The sequence below is a fragment of the Benincasa hispida genome, unplaced genomic scaffold (genome assembly GCF_027475165.1).
Source record: "Benincasa hispida cultivar pf3 unplaced genomic scaffold, pf3_genome.v1.1 HicScf414, whole genome shotgun sequence".
Lineage (NCBI taxonomy): Eukaryota > Viridiplantae > Streptophyta > Magnoliopsida > Cucurbitales > Cucurbitaceae > Benincasa > Benincasa hispida.
Genome location: NW_028326508.1, coordinates 1 through 22,168, shown reverse-complemented (window position 1 = coordinate 22,168; position 22,168 = coordinate 1). Strand labels below are relative to the sequence as shown.

The 22,168-nt window shown below is 36.0% G+C and overlaps 1 protein-coding gene across 2 annotated transcripts; it reads right to left on the bottom strand.

Annotated features, from left to right (window-relative positions):
• Positions 1-1,429: 1,429 nt before the first annotated feature.
• LOC150030240 (origin of replication complex subunit 3-like) lies at positions 1,430-22,110 on the bottom strand. 2 transcript variants are annotated; one of them, XR_016527119.1, is made up of 8 exons: positions 20,197-21,869; positions 13,586-13,671; positions 12,504-12,587; positions 7,386-7,461; positions 4,367-4,494; positions 2,524-2,700; positions 1,988-2,148; positions 1,430-1,909 (listed from the first exon to the last, which is right to left on the bottom strand). XR_016527119.1 is itself a non-coding variant. In XM_090309917.1 (8 exons), the coding sequence occupies exons 2-8, from the start codon at positions 20,230-20,232 to the stop codon at positions 2,043-2,045; spliced, it is 693 nt and encodes a 230-aa protein (XP_090166043.1). In that variant the 5' UTR covers positions 20,233-20,266; positions 21,985-22,110; the 3' UTR covers positions 1,430-2,042. The 2 variants fall into 2 exon arrangements, 1 of the variants encoding a protein (XP_090166043.1); XM_090309917.1 differs by adding an exon at positions 21,985-22,110 and having other exon boundaries at positions 1,430-2,148; positions 20,197-20,266.
• Positions 22,111-22,168: the final 58 nt, after the last annotated feature.

Sequence of the window (22,168 nt, the reverse complement as noted above, 5' to 3'; positions counted from 1 at the left end):
AATTTTGATGATATGAAAATTGCATTTAGAAGTGTTGAAAACTAAATTAATTTTGAGTAATTAAAAGTTTATTTTTGAGAGACTTAAAAATGAAAAAGTCATTTTGATGATTTTAAAATCATTCCCAAACATGAACTTAAAGAAAATGGGTTGTGGGTTGGCCTTTTTAAGTAGTTAGACTTAAATTTGAAAAACAAAAACCTATTGTAACCCTTTTCACGTATTTGGAAACAGATATGCGTATATGAAAATTAAGAAATAAAAAAAATTAGATACTTCAAATCACGTATCAGACACGTATTTGCTACATATCTGGACGTATCCATATCTGATACGTATCTAATACCGATTCTCCGCGATATTAGAAGTATCTATGTTTCCTAATGCGTACCTGCTTTCAGATACGTGAAAGGGATACACTGGGTCATTTTTTTTTTTTTTTCAAATTTAAGCCTAACCACTTAAAAAGCCCTACTTATAACCCATTTATTGAACTCTTAGACAATTTTTACTTACCATCACAAAAGGTATGTCGAAATCCTTCTTGGTCAAGGACATTTGCAGACAACAAGTTAAGACATAAATCAGGAATACGACACACATTCTTTAATGTAAGCGTGCACCCAATACTTGTTTTCAAACAAATATCACCTAACCCAACTATGTTAGCTGAGCTCTTGTTTCCCATCTTCACACTATAAGAATCATAAGATTGATAGTTCATGAAATACTCTCTTCTAGGAACACAATGGTATGAAGCACCTAAATATATCACCAACTCTGTGTTTGAACTCTCTACATGATGACACTCACTGGTTGCACAAATCAAGGTGACAACATTATCACTTTGAGAAATAATTTGATGCAGTATTTTTATCATCTTCCTCTTTTTGTGAGTCTTGCTTCTTACTTTGTTCTTTCTTCCAACGATAGCAAAACTTTTTTATATGGCTAGGCTTGTTACAGTAATGACATGTCCTAGTCTCTTTATCTCTAGACCTGGACCTTCTTTCTGAGTTAATACGGTCTTTAGATCCCTTACTCTTGTTTCTTCCACGATATTTAGCAACAAGAGCATGCGAATTATCAACTCCCATCTTCTTTCTTCTTATCTCTTCAGTGAACATGCTTTGTTTTTTCATTATCTACTTTTTTATCAATATTTTCAAAAAGTTCTACGTATCCGATGTTTTTGTAATCCAATGGCAAAAAAAAAAAAAATCACTTCTCAAAAACCTAACAAGACCACTCTTTAGCTAACATGACATTTTTTTTATAATGTTTTTTATTTGTAGATTAGTTTTTAACAATTTACCAGCAAAAATTAATATTACATTAATGATAACACCTTATCCTACAATCTACATTTTACATAAAAAACAATTTTAAAAAAATGATAATTTAATTGAACAAGTATAAACTTCAAGCATATCGAAAATTATTCTATGGATCAACCATCAAAATTGTTTAAACTAATATTTCATAAAAGAAAATAATTTGTCCAACAACAATAAATATTACACCAACTTCTCCTAATGTTACTTATGAAAATTTCCTATTTTTTCCCATAAAAAACTACCAATTCAATTGAACTATTATAAACTTACAGCATATAGAAAATTATTCAATTGTTCAATAATCAAAACGGTTTAAACCAGTATTCAAAAAAAGTAAATATTTCAACCATTCTATATATAACAATTGATTGCTCTATTCCCTCTTGTGCTCAAGGGCATGGAACATAGCTTTATCCGCAAAGTTAGTTTGATCCTCTTCTCCAGACGTCTGAGATGAAAGAATTTTAAGAGTGCTCCCAAATCTTGAACTACCATCTACGTGTGACTCATATTGGATTTGACCAACTCTTCATTTTTCTACATTCTTGACTATCCGTTTCTCATTTTGTGGCCTGTTTGAGTCAATTTCTACCCTTTAAAAATTATTCTTTAAGAAACAAGCATTAACATCAGTCACCTCAGCTGCAAACCTGAGGATTCTCATTCATTTTGTATGCATCATTCAGCTTGAATCAATTGCAGTTCTTATAATCCAAAGGCCACTCTCTGTACATAATCAGGCCGTCTTTTGCTCGGCATCCGAAGCAATCCTGTAATCTGCAGTTCAGTAACAGCAGTGCAAAACCTTGCTCTGTTGAAAAAGAGGTTAAGGATTTTCACGGAGGATACTAAAAATACCTAGGGGATAAATGATGTTTCATTGATGAAGGGAACAAATGCAGGATATATAATTAAAACTATATTTCTATAGAGGCTTTTATGACAGAAAAAAACGAGAAACGGGGAACAGTGTCACAGTTTTGTGAATTATTGTTCTTCATTTTTCAATATTGTGGAAGAAAACACCAAAAATGGAGATGGAGCTATGGGATTAGCCTGAAAAATATGCACTCAGGAAGTACCAAAATTAAGAAAACAAACAGAATAGAACTCCATTCACAAACCAGTTTTGCAGATCTAATTAGCATAAACTACAGTTTCACCACATAATAATGTAAAAGGATACTGAATTGATGCATCACTTTTGCTTTCAACGCTAGTTTTATCTTTCCTTTTCTTTGGTGTAGAACATTGCTTCGTCCTGTGATTCCTTTTAGCTTGAGGATGACTAGCGACTGTCTTGAACGATTGAAACCAATCATGGAGATTGATGAGATCACCATGCTCTTGCGCTAAACTATACCTACATTAAAGTTACATAAAAATCTTTGGTCAAACTAAAGAATGCAACACAGTAAGATTCTAACATCCACCAATAATATTAATTTTTTTATCTTCCTACATACATAAATATGCGGTACTTCTTGAACTCCAAATAGGTTACAATTACATGAAGAAATGTCATAAAACGAGGAGGGATGGTCCACTGAGTTACATATATAGACAGACAAGCTACCAGCTCTCTTTGGAGAGAGGCTACTTGCGATGACCAGATACCATTTAGTTACATTGTTCTCATGATGTATTTAGAGTTGGGTATACACGAAATCAATTTTAAATTGGAGCAAAGCATGAATTCTCAATTATATTCAAAGGAAAAAAATGGACGTTACTAACCTGGTTTTACACTGGTGAAGAGAAAACTAAAAATACTACAAAAATTAATTCAAGTGGCCGGTTCGTGGTTATCAACTCACTAAGTCACCAGTAGTCAAGTTATAAACCTAAATTCCATTAGATTACAATAATTTGATGAAATTTGACACCTAGGTGAAGTTCTATTAATTCTTAAATTACCTAAGCATAAGCTAGTGAAGTAATTTTCTATGCTGGTCTCTTGAGATGCGTGAAATCTCCCCATCGATTCAAGAACAAAACTCTGCAAGGTTTAATTTTACTAAGTTTTGTTTTGGTTTTTCGAAGTTATAGACATGCCCTTTTTGTTTGCTTCAAGCTCCTCTGTCAAGCTTTCCGGCCCTATTTTGGTCTCTTTCAAGCTTCCAAGTGTTCTGTATTAGTTGGCTTCTTTGGTGGTTTCAGCTCCAGTTCAAGAATCTCGTCAGCTGGCTTTGCTGCTGTTTCTTTCGTTTTTTCGATTGTTTTATGTCTTCAGAGGTTCCAAGTGTTTTGAGGAGGTTTTTTCATGCTTATTGTTGTATTTTAGTGTTCTTTCAAAGGGCTCTCTTTACGAACTTCTCTATAATTTTCTCAGCTCCCTGTTTTGTGGTTTCTTGAAGTTTCAAGTTTGGTTCGAGCCTCAAGTTCTTTGCAAGATTATTCCTTCAGTTTTTTTCATTTTTGGGGGCACTTCCTTGTCCTTTTTATTTCTCGTTTTTGTTCTTTTTTCACTCACATATGGAATTTGTATCTTTGAGCATGTCTGTTTTCATCTATTCAATAAAAAATTGTGACTCTAGTTTTAAAAAAAATGACATTACTGGGCAAATATGGTGGCCAATGGGTTATGATAAATTTTATTGTATCAATACTTCAACACTCTCATATTTTTTACCGTTGGTTTAATTTCTATTCCTGTATAAACTATCTCCTTTAAATCTAGGACTATAGTATTATCCACTCAATAGTTGAATACGAATTCTTTCTGCGTAAAACAACAGAAAGTATGAAGAAAATAACTTCATCAGTTCAAAGAACAAAGTATGATTTAAATGAATACTACATTATCATATTATAGCATCTCCTTTAAATCTAGGGCGATAGTATTGTATGAAATCCATTCAATAGTTGAATACAAATTCTTTCTGTGTAAAACAACAGAAAGTATGAAGAAAATAACTTTATCAGTTCAAAGAACAAATTATGATTTAAATGAATACTACATTATCATATTATAGCAGAGAGTTCAAATATATGATAGTTTCCGATGCAAAAGTCAGAGGTTTACTCACATAATTGTTGAATCGTGTGCACATGGTAAAAGACTATTTCTGTTCTCGCTGCAATAAGTACATTTTATGATTTTATGGAACTCCAGAAGATCCATTTGAATCCTTCTTCTTGGATCTCCAATCAAAGCCTAGGTAAATATACATAAATATATAAATGGATGAAACGAAAACAAGATAACCCAGAGTATGAACAAAGTTAAGTGTGCTTGACAATCAATTCTGCAGGGAATATAGTATGCATGACTAGTGCAAGCATGCATGTATTAACTAAGCTCATGATAAGGACAATGACAAGAAAACCTCCACCTATCTACCTCCACAATGGTATGATATTGTCCACTTTAGGATAAATTCTCATAATTTTGTTTAGGAACCACCGAAAAGGTCTCATACCATCGGAGATATTGTACTCACTTATATACCATGGATCACTCTCTTTCCTAATCAATGTGGAACTTTGTTTGCAACTTAATCGTCCTCTCCTTGAACAAAGTACCACCTTGAGCCTCTCCCCTCATCCATCCATTTCCTACCGCCTACGAGAGCTTGCTTTTATCATGGCCCAGAGCTAAGTCAAACAAAGTACAACCACAGACCACATTATGGAATGTACTTGGTATCGACCACCTGTCACACCTTTAATCTCCTCCCCTCAAAAGAAGATATACTCTTGCTTCCAGTCTACTGACCTAATAGGTCTATTCCATCCAAATCCACCTGGTTTAATAGAGAGCTCTACTTGATTACAAAATCTCAAGCACATCTTGTCTGATCTAGGGATTCATCCACACAGCTAGGTTTAGATCATGTCAATGGTACGGGTTGAATATACAAAAGTCTCTCCCATTGTATTTATTAGATTTTCCCTTTTCTATAACACCCTTCTTTGTATTTGTTTTCTTTTTGTCCTTCGCTTATTCCCTTGTATCGCTTATTCCCTTGTATGGTTTTTCTCCCTCTCTTTAAATTGAAAGTTGTATCTTTGTACAGAGTAGTATGAGAAATATACAAAGCTTCATGGTATCAGACTCTCATTTGAATTTTTGTCCTCCTTAAATTTCACGTCGCGGATACCAATCTTCCATTTTTCCAGCTTCGCATCAGAAGTAATTTCTTCCCCAATTTTAAGCTTTGTGTCAAAAGTCCTTCCTCAAAATTTTCAGCTTCGTGTAAGAAGCACTCCCTCCTAAAACATGAGTCACAAACACGAAAGAAATCTTGCAAATGAACTCGTAGGTATTATGGGTCAACATTGCAAATTACCTACATTGTAGATGAACAAGCCACAATGCTTCCCACGAAATCTTGTTGCATGGGTTGCACATTACTTTCAGAATCGAGTTAAAGAAGGTGGTTGAGGTACAGGTCCGCTGGTTTTATATTTGCCTTAGCATATATTATAAAAAAGAAAGTCTTGATCATCAATGACATCTTTCTAGGTTGTTCATTGGACCCCGTTTAAGTTATCTTCGAGACTAATCCACTTCTTAAACTCATCAACGGTTAGGTTTCTCCTAAAATTAAAATGTCATAGATGAGGCAAATTCCTCTAAACACAATCCAAGGTATTAACTCCGCCATGGAAAAACTATAAAAAAAAAAAAAAAAGCTTCACCTTCCTTGGGACTTTAATCTTCCAAAGGGAGAGAAGAAAAGGAGAACTTGAAGGAAAAGTGCTCATTCCGCCAAGAAAGAAAGATCTACACAAAAGTCCTTTAGAAGGACTAGTATCTAAAAGGCGTAAGTCCCTTTTCCCATAGAAAATAAGAGCATAACATAGATAAAAAGACCTTTAATATTGGATGCCTCCCTATCAGACAAGGAATGACAAAAACTAAGGGAAATGGGCGAGGAGCTTACAAACAAAGGAAGGGGCAAAATCCACAAAATGAAATTTCAAGGAGGAAAGATGGTAAAGATGAAGAAATATAGATTAGAGGAGTTTTCATCCCGAACTAACTATCTCCTCAAAAAATGGTGTTCATCAGATCCCTTAACAAGAGATGACGGCTAATTTCCACCAATCCAACCCCATGAACAAAAGAGAAAAAAGCTCAATTTGAATGGACCAAGTACCCAAATCAATGACAAAGAAAAATGATTTTCAGACTTTTCTTATTGATGTTCAGCTTAAGTTAGTCAACCAATGTAATGGGCAGAAATTCTAGAATAGATACACTAATCGTGTTCATTAGACATTAGGAAACTGCTATCGGTTTGAGAAAAGAGATAGGCATGAAAAAAAAAATTTCATACTGTTAAATGAGTATGGTGTCATAATGAGTATTTTTTTCTTTTATTAAATAAATGAAAAAGTAATGATGATCAAAGATACATACTCCACAAGAGAGAAAAAAATAATACAACGGAACACAAAAGAACCACTAAAGTTCACAAAAATAAAATAAATGACATAAAATTTTTTATTAAAAAAAAAAAAAAAAAAAAAAAAAGAAATCCAACGAGAAACACTAAAAAACTGAACAAAAAGAACTAGCAAAGAGATAGCTTAGAAGATCAAACTCAACACAAAAGACCACACTTTGGAAACCAAACCAAAGACAACACCTGAGAACCAAAAATCTTGGACAAAAAAAAAAAGGAAAAGACTTAAAGATTTGAGCCCAACCAAAAAGAACAAACACCAATAAGAAAAGCAGAATATTCAATTGAAAAACCACAACTGGTCCATATGATCATTCTTGCTTGTTAAACATAATTCTGAAATCTGAAAGGCTATATTATAAATATTTGAATTTATAAACTACGGCATAATAATTGACAAAGAGCCTTGAGAATAATAGCCACAGTACGGGTGCATTATCAATAAAATTAAACAAGAAACTAAACTAACGTGGTTCAGTAAGCTACAACAATGGTGATTACTGATTACACTCCAACGGATTTCCTTAAAATCATCTCAGTAGCTAGCAACTATTGGTAAAGGAGTACCATTTATACTTTCAAGTAATGATCAGGAACATGTAGATTCATATCGGAGTGCTATAGACATGCTTACCAGTTGAAGTTTTCTAACATCTTTGAAGCAGATAAGTTCATGGAAAGGTATGCAATCAACAGGCCTCATATGTTCACTGGTTTTTTAAAAGAAAAACAACAAAGACCAAATAAGTAACAGTGCTTCATATAACAACTAGAACATCAAAGTATCACAATGTTCTAGGTGCTCTTCAAAGTTTCTCTATCTATACTTTATTCTTATTTAGTAAACTTCATTTATCTACTTAGAGTGCTATACCGAAAAAGACACCAGTTATCTGCCCCTATGCTTCAATATTCATATTAGATACCACAGGCTTCCATCTCATAACTAATTGTAAAAAATAGAGGAGTAGCTCATCTATTTTATAAAGATTGTGAGATCCCTTGATTTTTCCAATGCACGATAATTGCAAAGAAAAAAAAGAATATAATGGTTTACAGCAATTGCCAGTGAAATCCTTATGGCCTAAAATTAACTATTTTGCTCTCATGTAGTTTGATAAATAGCGAAATAGACCCCTCTAGCTAACATAATATTTAGTAAAAAGTACTTTTGGAACTGTATTGAACTATTTTCATGCATTTTATTAAATAGCAGGATATAAGGCATCTCCAATGAGAATGTCGCATTAGTATCAAAGTAGGAAAGAAGATGTTTATATTATTATTTATCAAACTACGTGGGCATAGCCATAGAGATCATATTCCGGCTGGTTTCAAACTACGTGGCTTTGGCCGCCTACTGGAGGTAGGAAAAAATCTACATGTTACGGCTGGTTTCTTAAAGAAGGGTTGGATGGTTTTCTGGGAAATGATTGAGATTTTTTGGGTAAGGCGGAGTAATGTTTGTTGTCCTTCCCTCGGTTTGGTGTTGCTGAGCCTGAATTTGGTGAGCCTTTAGCTCCAACTCTCTCAGATGATTTGAAAGTGGCTAGAAACTTTCAGGTCGTTTCTCAGCCATATGACTTTGTTTCCTCTTATTGGGTTAGAAAAAATAAGGAAGTGTTGTTAATGAACTTCAACAATTTGTTTGTTGTTTCTCATTTGTTTGCCTACTATTCTAGGCAAGATATTTGTCTTGCTTTGGAAGATTATTTTCAGTCTAAATTTATAATCAATTCTTTCATGGCTGATAAGGTATTAATAAAACTTGATGATAGTTTTGTTGATATGGTTTCCGATGGAAAATGGCAAGAAATTGGATCAATGCATTTGAAGGTTGAAAATTGGTCTTACAAAGCACATTCTTATGCGAAGTACAATGTGAGTTATGGAGGTTGGCTGTCGATAAAAATTTTACCTTCGACTTTTTGGACTCGTACCTATTTTTAAAGCCATTGGAGAAAACCTTGGAGGTCTGGTTAGTATTTCTTCTCAAACTCTGAATTTCTTGGATTGCTTTGAAGCTCGTATTGAAGTTAAAGGAAATTTGTGTGGTTTTCTCCCAGCTGAAATTGAAGTTATAGATAAGACTAATAGTAATTTTCACCTTAGACTTGGTGATATTTAGCCATTAAATCCTCCTAGTATCCTTCAAGGCGAGTTATATTTTTAAAGATTTTTCTAACTCTTTGGATATTGCAAGATTGATTGAAGTTAAGCGTGATGACGAAGTGTTTGAGGTTTCTGATTCTGTTGAAGAGGGCGTTCCCATTCTATTAGACATGGAAACTAGTTTTGCTCCAACTTCGAATGAGGCAGATCTACTTCCTCTAAGAAGCCTTAATAGTCCTATGGAAAATGCAGTTAGAATTCCAAAGCCTGTCGACTTAGAGAGCAATAAAGAGGATGTGAACATGGAATGTTCTCCATTTTCTTATTATCCTCTTTCTTACTATCGGACAAGAAAAAAAAGCCTTCATTCGCAAAGGAATAATTTGAGATCAATTTAGATGTTTTGGAGGAGTCATGTACACATCTACTATTAGTTGGTTCGCATCCGACAGACAATCCACATCCTTTCCCTTATAGTTCAAACTTCAACCAATCAATCATTAAAGTTCCAGGTTCAAATATTACTTTTATAAAAGGAGTCTATAACCATCCACCTCCTAAAGACACTCATTCTAGTTGCGATTCTGATGCAGACTCAGATATTAGTTTAAGCAGTGAGGATATTTTGAATTCTCTAGCACAAGATGATTGTGTTGAGGAGACTCCAGAGGTTTGCTTTACCGATGGTTTTGATACTTCGTTTGAGAAAGGTGAAAATATTCAAGCAAAATTGTCTCCCAAAATTCCTGCCAAGTTCTCCAATTTGATTGGAAAATGTGGTTTTTAAATGGAATCAATTCTTTCTCATTCTCTTTCAGTTAAATCATAGCTTCATGATTTTGTCCAGGAATTAAAGTTTTTTTGTGGTTTTCTCGTGTTTATGAGCCTAAGCCTTACTGTTTTGTCCGAAGTTGCGTTTTTCTTCTAGTAGTTGTATTCTTGGAAGCGACAGTAGTTGTATTCTTGGAAGCGACAGTTTAGAAGCTGGTTTGTTTTGTGGTTTGATTCTCGCACTTCCAGCCTTTGGTCTTCTCACGTTGTCGGCTCATTGAACTGCTATCGGCTTTGGCTTTGTGGTTTGATTCTCGCACTTCCAGCCTAGATTGACTCTCACCTAGTCTGTTCTAAATAGGACCTTAGCTTATTTCATTTCTTTATTTAGGTTTCCTCCTCAATGTGTGCTAGAGTGGAAAAGAACTCGAGGGATACCGTGGGGAGATGTCCAAGAAGGTAAATATCTCATTGAATTAGGTTCGAGGTTGTCTCTTGATTGATATGAGACTTCTTAATTAGGTCTTTTTTTAAAAATGGTTATATCAATTCAATTTGAAAACCTACCCTTGATGGTGTAGGATTATCATGAGCAAACACGCTCATCTTCCTAAAAAATGGACCTCAAGTCATAGGGTCAAAGGCACTTTTAGGAACTCATGGAGGCCCCTAACTTCTAGGTATACGACTTTCTCTAGTTTCTTGAGGTTTTCCCACTAAGAATGGCTTCTCGATTCATTTTTGGGAGGATAGTTGGGTAGGGAATACTAGATAGCCCCCTTCGTCTATTGATTCCCCGCATTCACCATTTGCCTCTTTGACGTTTGATCTTGCAATTTGTGTCCTTTTTCTCAAGCTTCCATCTCATAAAAAATCAATTCTCTAATGTTTCTTTGCTGCTCGCTTTGCTAGTCAGTCTCTCCACATCTATGGTCAAATTTTCATCTGTTGTTCCTAATCTATATGGGAAGTTTTCCTCCAGCTTCTTTCTTTAGAAGGTGAGAATTTCTATGAAGGTCAAATTTTTAGCCTAGTAAGTTTCTCATGGAGGAACATCATCGACCTAATGCAAAGATTGCATACTTTTCTTCTAAGCCTCAATGGTGCATGGTTTGTAATGGTCTTGGAGGATGTCGAGCATATTTTGTGGAGATGTCAGTATGCAAACACGACGTGGGACAATTTTTTTTCGATGCGTTTGGAATGTAGACTAGGAGCAAGTCTATAAGACTCCTAGTTATTGGAATAGTAAGATTAGTAATAGAATATTGGTGTGATTATTCAAAAGGGGCAAATGAGTAATTAGATATGAAGTTTGTTAGGGATTTTAGTTATAAATAGAAGGAGAGGAGTTGGAGGGAAGTGTGAAGAATTTGGTGGGAATTTCTTTCGGGGAATTTGGGAGAGACTAGCCCTCTCGAAAGGCTAGGTTATCTTGTTCCATGTTCTATGATATTATAACTTATCTCAATATATTTTCACCTATTTCCATATATCTGTATACTTGAGTTTATTCTTGTATTCTTGAGTATTTCCTTATTAGGTTAGCCCTCTCAATGTATTTCTTGACTTTATCAGAAGGTGATTAAATTTTGATTTAACTAATGGGCTGAAAATGCATGAGAATGCCCAGATTTTCTCAAACGGGCTTGGTTTACATGGAGAAGTTGGGGCCCAAACTGTGGGTGAGGGTTGGGTTTGCCCTAAACGGCTAGGAATACCAATTGGAGGCTGGGAGAAGGAGCTTGGTGGGCCTGAATTTAATAAATTCATTGAGGCCCATTTGTGGGAGTGGCAGAAAAGGGGCTTGAGTATGGGCTGGAACTGCCTGAAGCCCAAGGGTAATTTTAAGGAAGATAAGGATTTATGGGCCCAACGTTTGAAGAGTTGTTGGTGTGAGGCAATCCAAATTAAAAGGAGTTGTTATACTCAATATTTGTTATTTGGGCAGTGGGGGTTACTTAAGAGAAGGTTGCCCAATTTTTGTATTTATGTTTTGTAAGCACAGGGCGGAGTAATGTAAGACTCCTAGTTATTGAAATAGTAAGATTAGTAATAGAATATTGGTGTGGTTATTAGAAGGGGGCAAATGAGTAATTAGATATGAAGTTTGTTAGGGATTTTAATTATAAATAGAAGGAGAGAGGTTGGAGGGAAGTGTGAAGAATTTGGTGGGAATTTCCTTTGGGGAATTTGGGAGAGACTAGCCCTATTAAAAGCCTAGGTTATCTTGTTCCATGTTCTATGATATTATAGCTTATGTCAATATGTTTTCACCTATTTCTATATCTCTGTATACTTGATTTTATTCTTGTATTCTTGAGTATTTTCTTATTAGGTGGTCTCCTAATAAAGTCTTCGTATATGATGGAAGAGGTGTTATTTCATCCTCCTTTTCCAAGAAAGGGCCAACACTATGGTAGATTGCATTCTTTCCGGTCTTATGAAACATTTGGCTTAAGAGAATTGAGAGAATCTTAGAGCTGTGGAAAGTTCTTGAGAGGAGTTTGATTCGAAGTTTAATGTCTCTCTTTTGTGCAATTGGAGCCATTTTATATATTGTTATGTAATTAGGTAGTTGTTTTGTAGAGCCCATCATATTGGCCCTAGCTTTTATGTATTATGCTTATATTATTAGTTTTCAACTAAAGTAATTTGTAACAGGGATGAGAATACACCTACAACAAAAAGGTTGCCTCATCCACTGGAGAGAACTCGCATTAAAATCAAACAAAAAATTCCGACCAATTTACACAACCCATATATTCAATTCTCAAAATATAACAAAATAATGATGATATTCCTTTATAATCTACATTGAGATATCATGGAACAATAATAACAGCTCAATGTGAACAAGTTTTGTTACCTAACCAATGAATTAAGAAATGACTCAGCTTTCTCCATCAACTTTGAATTCTTAACAAATAAGCCATTTCTGGATCCATGTCTTCTGCAAATAAAATAGTAGAATCCTGATTTAGTTCGATTTCCAATTGATGAAGATGGTATACTCAGTAGTTTCCATATCTAACTACATACAATTTTTCCTTAAAAAATTCAAAGGAGCTCATGAAGAAAAATGGAAGTACAAAGAGAGGTCAAAAGGCCACAAGAAGAGAAAAATGGTCACCTCAAAGCTAGCTAAATACTGAAAGCACAAATACCTCCACATATTAACTCAGTGGAGCAAATGAGGAACAGCGAGATGAATTGAAAATAATAATTAATTAATTGATTTTAAAATAAATAAAAATAAGAAAAATAAAAAATAAAAACCATGAATTATAGAAGTGAGATCTCTTTCCTTCAAACTATGGTTGAACTCCTGAAAAAAACACTTTAATAAACTGGCAAAAAGAATAAGGAATATCAAAGAAATAAAAAACTGAGCATGGTGAATTATCATTTGTCCTAAAGGCTGAAGGAAGCATTTTAATTCATATCCCATCTTCAGATAATCTTTTAATATTCAATGGACTTAAGGTAGCAAGGTAGGCTAGAAAATTGGATGCAGCCCCACTGTAGAGCACAGGTAAACGTCATTTTATCTAACTCGTCTCCAGTGGGCTTTCTTTTTAATAGAAGCTCCATCATCCAGCTTAAATAAAGATTTTTCCTCAATCAAGTTCCAGCACTTGTCAGTAAAGAGCTATTACAAGGACACCTCAAGGATTCTTGGGCTGGTTTTTTGTTTGTCGCCTTCATTCTTTCATTTGTTCTCAATAAAAGCTTGGCTTTTTAACAAGGTACAACTTCTTATTGATGTAGTGAAAAGGAATAAAAGTTGAAAAGATACAAACTTCCAAAAGGAGAGAAGAAAAAAGGATGTGAATAACAAATACAACCAAGTAGAAACTTTCTAACAACTTCTACAAGATACAACTTCTGTATTTAGGTACCTAACAGAAGATATTAAAAAATATCCCAACATGAGAGGTGGAATATTACTTGGATAAATCTGCAATGTCTTTTTCTGAACTCTTTCCATTCCCAAGCTTGAAAGCCAACAGCAAGTCTTTCACGTTTTCATGGATCTAAAACAAGCAAATATGTAAAACGTGACTAATGCATAATAGGAAAACAATAATTCCAAGTAAACAGGATGAGAAGACAAGCAAACCAAAGACTCGGAACAAAATAAAATTTAAAATAATTACAAACAGCTTTCTGTCCTTTCTTTCTGTTCTAGATAGAAGTCACTTGTAATAAGCAAGAAGGATTTGGTGTTGTAAAACTCTTAGGTTTGAGAAAGAATCAGAATGTTCTATTCATTCACCAAAGATATGAATATATACAAGTGTACAAAGCATAGAAAAGGAAAATATCACAAAATATTTACAATAATGGAAAACCCTAACTATAGAATTATAACACTCCCCTTCAAGTTGGAGCATATATGTTAATCATGCCCAACTTGTTACATAGATAATCTATACGTCTTCCATCCAATGCGTTCGTGAAGATATCTCCTAATTGTTCTCCAGTCTTCACATATCTTGTAGATACCAACCCTTGTTGAATTTTCTCACGTACAAAATGGAAATCAACTTCAATATGTTTAGTCCTTTCATGAAATACTGGATTAGACGCAATATGAAGTGCTGCTTGATTATCACACCACAACTTTGCCGGTGTGGTGATTTTAAATCCCAACTCAACAAGAAGTTCATATATCCAAATCAATTCACACACAGATTGTGCCATTGTGCTATATTCTGATTCCGCACTTGAACGTGACACCATATTTTGCTTCTTACTCTTCCAAGAAATCACCACCAACAAAAACACAATACCCTAAAGTTGATCTTCTGTCTTCTTTAGATCCTGCCCAATCGGCATCTGATAAACATTCAATATTAGTATGACCATAATCCTTATATAATAAACCACGCCCGAGAGCAGCCTTCAGATAACAAAGAATCTGTTCCAATATAGCCCAATGATCAACTGTAGGGCATGACATGTACTGACTCACAATACTTACTGAATAAGCTATGTCGGGTCAAGTCACTGTAAGGTAATTAAGTTTTCCCACTAACCTCCTATATCTTTCAGGATCTTTTAGTAATTCTCCATCTTTTGTGAGTTGTAAGTTGGGCATCATTGGAGTACTACATGGCTTAGCCCCTAGCTTTCCTGTTTCAATCGACAAGTCAAGTACATATTTTCTCTGTGATAATAGAATTCCTTTCTTGCTTCTTATTACCTCAATTCCTAAGAAGTATTTCAACATGCCCAAATCTTTTGTATGAAATCGACTATGAAGAAAAGTCTTTAGAGACTGGATACCTAAAGCATCATCACCAATAATCACAATATCATCCACATATACGACTAACAAGATGACACCACCCTCAGATCTCTTAAAAAAGACCGAATGATCTGACGTGCTCTTCCGCATTCCAAAGCTTTCAATCACTTGACTAAATTTTTCAAACCAAGCTCGTGGGCTCTGCTTTAATTTATACAAGGATTTACGAAGGCGACACACCATTCCATTCTCCCCCTGAGCAACAAACCCTGGTGGTTGCTCCATATACACCTCTTCTTGAAGATCCCCATGAAGAAATGTATTTTTAATATCAAGCTAGTGTAAAGGCCAATGATTGATTGAAGCTAATAAAATAAACAACCTCACAGATGCCATTTTTGCTACAGGAGAAAAAGTATCAGCATAGCCAATGCTATAAGTTTGTGCGTAGCCTTTCACTACAAGGCGTGCTTTTAACCGAGCAACAGAACCATCAGGATTGACTTTAATTGCAAACACCCATTTGCAACCGGTAGCCTTCTTTCCTGCAGGGAGAGAAACTAAATCCCAAGTACAGTTATCATCTAAGGTAGTCATCTCCTTCACCATTGCGGCACACCAACCAGGATGAGACAAAGCCTCATGAACAGTTTTAGGGATGGATACAGACTCTAAGGATGCAATGAATGAACATGTGGAAGGCGACAAATGGTTATATGAAACAAAAGAGGAAATAGGATGAGCACATGTACGTTTACCTTTACGAAGAGCAATAGGAAGATCATCACTCGTTTCTGGATCCAATGATGAAGAAGACTCTGGTACAAAGCATGGAACTGAAGGAGGTTGTCGTCAAGTATAGACCTTAACGATGGGTGGAAAAGTAGAGGTAGCCACAAGTAGAGATGAATCAGGAAGATGATCGGAAGGAGAAATAACTGTGTAGACAAGGAAATCATCCTCTAATTCCTTATGCTCCCCCTGACTCTTATTCGAATAGAAAGACGGTGATTAAAGAAATGGGGTATGTTCAAAAAAAGTGATATCAGGAGAGACGAAATATTTATTTAAACTAGGACAATAACACTGATACCCCTTTTGAACATGGGAATAACCAAGGAAAATACATTTTAAGGACTTTGGATCCAGCTTGGTATGCTGAGGCCGAACATCCCGAACAAAGCAGGTACAACCAAATATTTTGGGTGGAATGGGAAACAAATGTTGCTTGGGGCATAAAGTACAAAAAGGTATCTCACCCTTAAGAATGAAAGAGGGCATGTGATTTACTAGTTCCTTGACTGATTCGCAGTGATTAACTAGTTCAACAATTTCACGGTCAATAGAATTCTTGATTTGTAGAAGCATTCTTGAATCGTCCTGCCACCAAATCTTCTTATTAGCATCAATCAATGGCTCTTCTGTGATGTGATCATCCATCTCCATGCTCCTAATAAAGTGGCAAACATTTGATCTCCATGAATAGTAGTTGGATCCATTCAACTTGTGTTCAGCAATCTCAGACATGACTACTGGTTTCTTATCAGCTATTACCTCAAAAAATAGACACCGGACAGCAGAGAATCAAACCTAATTTACCGAAGAGATGTCTTTACAAGCAGTAAGTATGTCTATATATCCCAAACAAACACACCACCAAGAAGAGTCAACAAAACTGAGGAAACCCACAGAAGACGAACCAAAATCAATGGCGCACGCGCCTACACGCGTCGGCGCATGGACGGACGACAAAGAGGAACAATCGGCGCGTGAGCCTCACGCGCTGGTCAGATGGGATCTGGACTTTGGGGTTTTGTAGATCGACGGTTGGGCTCCTCGACGGACTGGGCGGTGTCGAAAAAATAGTCTCTTTTTTTTTCCCACAGCGGCGGCTAACGACGGCGAACGAACCAAAGACGGCGACTGTGAGCAAAAGTGTAAACTCACCTCTCCACAAAACCCTAAACATATCACAAATGGGTTCTAAATTCTCAAACCCTAAGGTTCACAAAACCTTTAGTTTGTTTAGAGGGCTCTGATACCATGTAAAACTCTTAGGTTTGAGAAAGAATCAGAATGCTCTCATTCACCAAAGATATGAATATATACAAGTGTACAAAGCATAGAAAAGGAAAATATCACAAAATATTTACAAGAATGGAAAACCCTAACTATAGAATTATAACAGATGCAAACATTAATATACAAATGCTTCCACATAGAGCAAAAGAAAATTTAATAAAATTAAGAAAAATATGGAAAAGTTTGCTATCTCACAATCCCAATATCAGGCCTAAAAAACTTTTCGAAAAGGGTTGGTTTGCCCTAGGAGCTTATTTGTAATTTTCTTATGGGCCTAGGGCTTCCTGTCTGTCTATTTATTTGAGCAAGTCTTCCTGTATTTCTGTATCACTTGAATAATAAAAACAAGTCTCTATCGTGGTTTTCTCTCCCTGGCCTAGAGTTTTCCACGTAAACCATTTGTGTTTCTCTTCGCCTTCCTCTTCTATTTTCATCATGGTATTAGAGCAAGGCGACGAAACCCTAGCCGCCATTGATGAGTCCCCTTCGACGACCAACTCCGAGATGGCTGACATGATTAAGGAAGTTGTCCAACAGTACCTAGAGGCTGCCTTACCGCGTCTTCTTCAACAAATGAGTGTCGTTGGACAGACAACCCAATCTGGCTACGAATAGATCGGGTTACGCCCAGCCATGGAGGATCGCGAATAGATTGGGTCGCGGCCGGCCGCGGAGGATCACACCCAGTCACGACACGTCAATGACGCTCCGGTTGCGCGCAAAAAGGATCCTATCGACGGTGGCGTCCAGCCTTACTTCAGCAGCGCCAGATCCGTCGATCTCTCAGGTGCAGACAACTATCGGCGTCCAGATCTGATCAAAGCCCAGCCACCCGCACAAACCCGATCCGTCGATGGTGTCCAGACTCAATCGCAGCAGACCCACTTCGTGCCAAACCCTCGGGTGCAGACAGGAAGCCGCGGCGATTTCCTTGACTCGACCAGTCGTGGCTTCGTCTTTGAACAACAGCCGCCGGTGGATCAGCCAGCCGAGTCCAACTGCAGTGGCGCGAGTCCTGTCCCTTTTCTGGCGAATTCTCCGGTAGCTGTGAATAGGGTGTGTCCTAGTGAGAATAAAAAAAGATTTGTTTTTCTTCAGCAACAACTCGTGGATCTTGGGTCGGTTCTTGGCACGAACTCACAAAGTGCTCTACCGGAGCCATCCAATCTTCAGTTGTACTCCGAGAACCCGGTAAACTCTTTCCATTCTTTACCTACTGCAAATTTTTTGTCTGGATCAATGGGATATTCTACAAGAATTATTATTAGAGAAAAGCTGAATGGCCAAAAATTATTTCTCCTGGTCGCAATCCATCAGAATGGCTCTGGAAGGAAGACAAAAATTTGGTTATCTAACTGAGAAGATACCAAAACCTGAACCTGGTAAGTCCTAAGAATGCATCTAGAGAGCAGAAGATTCATTGCTATGGTCAGTTCTGCTGAGTAGCATGGAACCTCAAATAGGCAGACTGTTGCTCTATACGGCAACTGCCAAAGACATTTGGGATGCAGTACAGCAGCCGTATTCAAAGAAGCAGAATGCATCCCACCTATATACCTTATGCAAGCAAGTCCACGAATGCAAGCAAGGGACTATGGACGTAATGTCGTACTTCAACAAATTATCCCTGTTATAGCAAGAAATGGACTTATGTCGTGAAATTATCTAGAAGTGTACATGACTCAGTATTCCAAAATTGAGGAAGCTGATCGAGTGTATGATTTTCTGGCTGGGCTAAATACGAAGTTTGACGGTGTTTACAGCAGGATATTGGTCCAACGTCCTACACCGTCGCTTATGGAGGTGTATTCTGAAATACGCTTGGAAGAAAACAGGTCTAGTGCAATGAATAATTCAATAGTTACATCTACTGACGCTACTACTTTTGCCACAAAGTCCTCCGAATCTGACAGTGACAAGAAACCTCCACCTGTTTGTGAGCATTGCAAAAAACCATGGCACACAAAAGACCAGTGCTGGAAGTTGCATGGAAAACTTCCCAATTACAAATGACGTCAGTCACAAGACAAGTCTGGTTCTGGACGGGCTCTGGTGGCGAATGACAAAGCCCAAGCTCAACCTCAAGCAGACGGTCAAAGTAACTTAAGTCCTGTCAGGGTCAGTGTTATTGCACACTAAGGTATGGCTCAGTCCTTCGGTTTTATTAGCATTAATGGAAACAAGCCCTGGATTGTGGATTCTGAAGCAATAAATCACCTGATCGGTTCTTCTGATCATTTTATATCATATCACCCGAGCGCCGGAAATGAAGAGATTAGAATCTCAGATGGGTCCTTTGCCCCTGTCGCAGGAAAAGGACATCTTTCTCCTTTTGAGGGTCTAATATTGCGTGATGTGTTACATGTTCCTAGAATTTCATACAACTTATTATCTGTCAGTAAAATTACAAGAGACCTGAACTGTCAGACTGTTTTCTCACCTGACATTGTTTTATTTCAGGATCTGAGCTCGAGAACGACGATTGGCACTGTCCGGCACGATAGGGGCTCTATTTCATGACTGATGAGACTTCTTTTAGGGATAGTTATAGGACTAATTTTATTTCTTTGAATTTCTCTACTGCTGAAACTGATTTTATGTTATGGCATTACCGTCTGGGATATCCTAATTTTCAATATATGAAGTATCTTTTTCCGCATTTATTTCATAATATTAATATATCATCCTTACATTGTGATGTGTGTATACGGGCTAAACAAGTCGTGTCCCCTTCATTCTCAGCCTTACAAACCATCCAAACCTTTCAGTCTTATCCACAGTGATGTCTGGGGTCCCTCACTAACCACTACCTCTACAGGCAAGCATTGGTTTGTCACCTTTATTGACGACCACACCAGACTGACCTGGGTTTTTCTTTTGACTGATAAGTCTGAGGTGTCCTCTGTTTTCCAACAATTCTATGCTACCGTAAAAACCCAGTACAACACAAGTCTCTATTTATTTGAGCAAGTCTTCCTGTATTTCTGTATCACTTGAATAATAAAAACAAGTCTCTATCGTGGTTTTTTCTCCTTAGCCTAGGGGTTTCCACATAAACCATTTGTGTTTCTCTTCTCCTTCCTCTTCTATTTTCATCAAAAATGTTCCACACAACCATAAAGAAAGTGAAAATGAAAATACACCACAGTTGTCAATATATACAGATGGATAATATTACAAGTGAATTCCATGATTTCTAACCGTCTTATTTTAAGTATAACCATACCTCAGGAACACAGCCAGTAATCTTTTCCCAACTCATTAGCAACTGATGAAGAAGCTCAGCAGGAAGATCCCTAATAGCTCAAAATTAGATTCATAAAAAAGACAAAGATGTAGCTTGAACAAGAACAAAAACTTTTTACTGATGAAACAAAAAGACTAGTGCTCAAAAATACAACTTTACATGGGAGTGCATGCAAAAACAAGAATGAAAGCAAATGACAAACTAAATCACATAGGAAATATTAAAGCAGTTCAATTTAGACAAATTTCCAGTAAATGTCTTCAATAAAGAACACCAAGAAGAAGCCAAATATGTAGCTACTAGAATAGAAAATTATCATTTGCAAAACCAACAACAGTGGAGCATGTTTCATATTGCATTGGGAAAAAATCTCATTTAGATGTATGAAGCATCGTATGATTCATGAAAATTCTTATGATGGGCATCAGGAAATTTAAATAGCAAACTATGTAATTTGGAGTGCCTTGGGTCATAAAAAGAATAAAATCTCTTTCATCAAATAAATAAATAAATAAAAGAATAAAATCTTATCTCATATGAGGATATTTTTGGTGGAAAACAATGATAAGAGTTTCATGGTTGGAGTGGGGAAGAGAGAGAAAGATCTAGGGACAGTTTGAAAATGAAAGATCTACTTTGTTTCTTATCCAAAAAAAATGAAAGATCTACTTTGAAATCACATTTCCTCTCCCTTTCTCTATGATTGGTATCCTGTAAAGGATATCATGTATAATATTCATAAAATCAATGAAATATTTGTGTTTCAAGAAAATGAGAGAGAAAAAGGAAAAAAATTACTTTAGAATTGCATTATCGGGGCTCAGTTATGTTTAAGGATCAATTCAACTTGAAATCAAAAGAATTTTGAAGATTCGAACAAAACGTGGAAATAGTACTATGTTAGTAGCAAAAAAAGAAAATATTATAATGAATTGTACCTCATTCTGCATTTTTTTTTTTTTTTTTGAATATAAGGATCTGAGTTTTCAGAGAGAAATATGAAAAAAAATATAGTGGTCCTTGTACTTTCGACTTTAGTTCATTTTGGTCCTTATACTTGAAATAGTACTATGTTAGTAGCAAAAAAAGAAAATATTATAATGAATTGTACCTCATTCTGCATTTTTTTTTTTTTTGAATATAAGGATCTGAGTTTTCAGAGAGAAATATGAAAAAATATATAGTGGTCCTTGTACTTTCGACTTTAGTTCATTTTGGTCCTTATACTTTCAACTTTTGTTCATTTTGGTCTTTATACTTCCCAACAATCCATTTTGGTCCTTCTACTTTTAAAAATGGACCATTTTGATCCCTATTTACAAAATTCCAACATAAACTTTAATATAATGGATATCTTTAATACAAATTTATGGTTACATTTGAAGAATTTTAGTGAATAGAGTGTTGTGCTAAAATTTTGATAAAAAGAATGAGATCAAAATGAAAATAGATGACCAAAATGGTCATTTTTTAAAAGCACAGGGACCAAAATAGACATCTTGAAAGTACAATGATCAAAATAAACAAGAATTAAAAGGATAGGGGCCAAAATGAACATTTTGAAAGTACAAGCATCAAATTGTACCAAAGCCAAAAGTACAAAAACCAAACTAGTATTTAAACTAGAACATACAAGGCCACACACACACACGCAAAAAAAAAAAAAAAAAAAAAGGCCAAACTACTAAAAGGGAATCCAAAAGAATAACGCCAAACAGATAATTAGCAAAAGCCTTAGAGACAAATGCTCATAAGGAGGTGTTAAACCTAATGCTTAATGTTCCACAAATGCTCAATCCATCTAGAAGTCCTACGATTTATCTCCAGCTAAATACTCCACCAAGCAGAAAAGCAAGCCTGCAAAAAAAACTCTTCCCTTATCCCTAAAGGAGGAACAACACGACCTCCTCCATCATCAACTAGCATCTCTATTACCCAAAAAAAAAAAAAA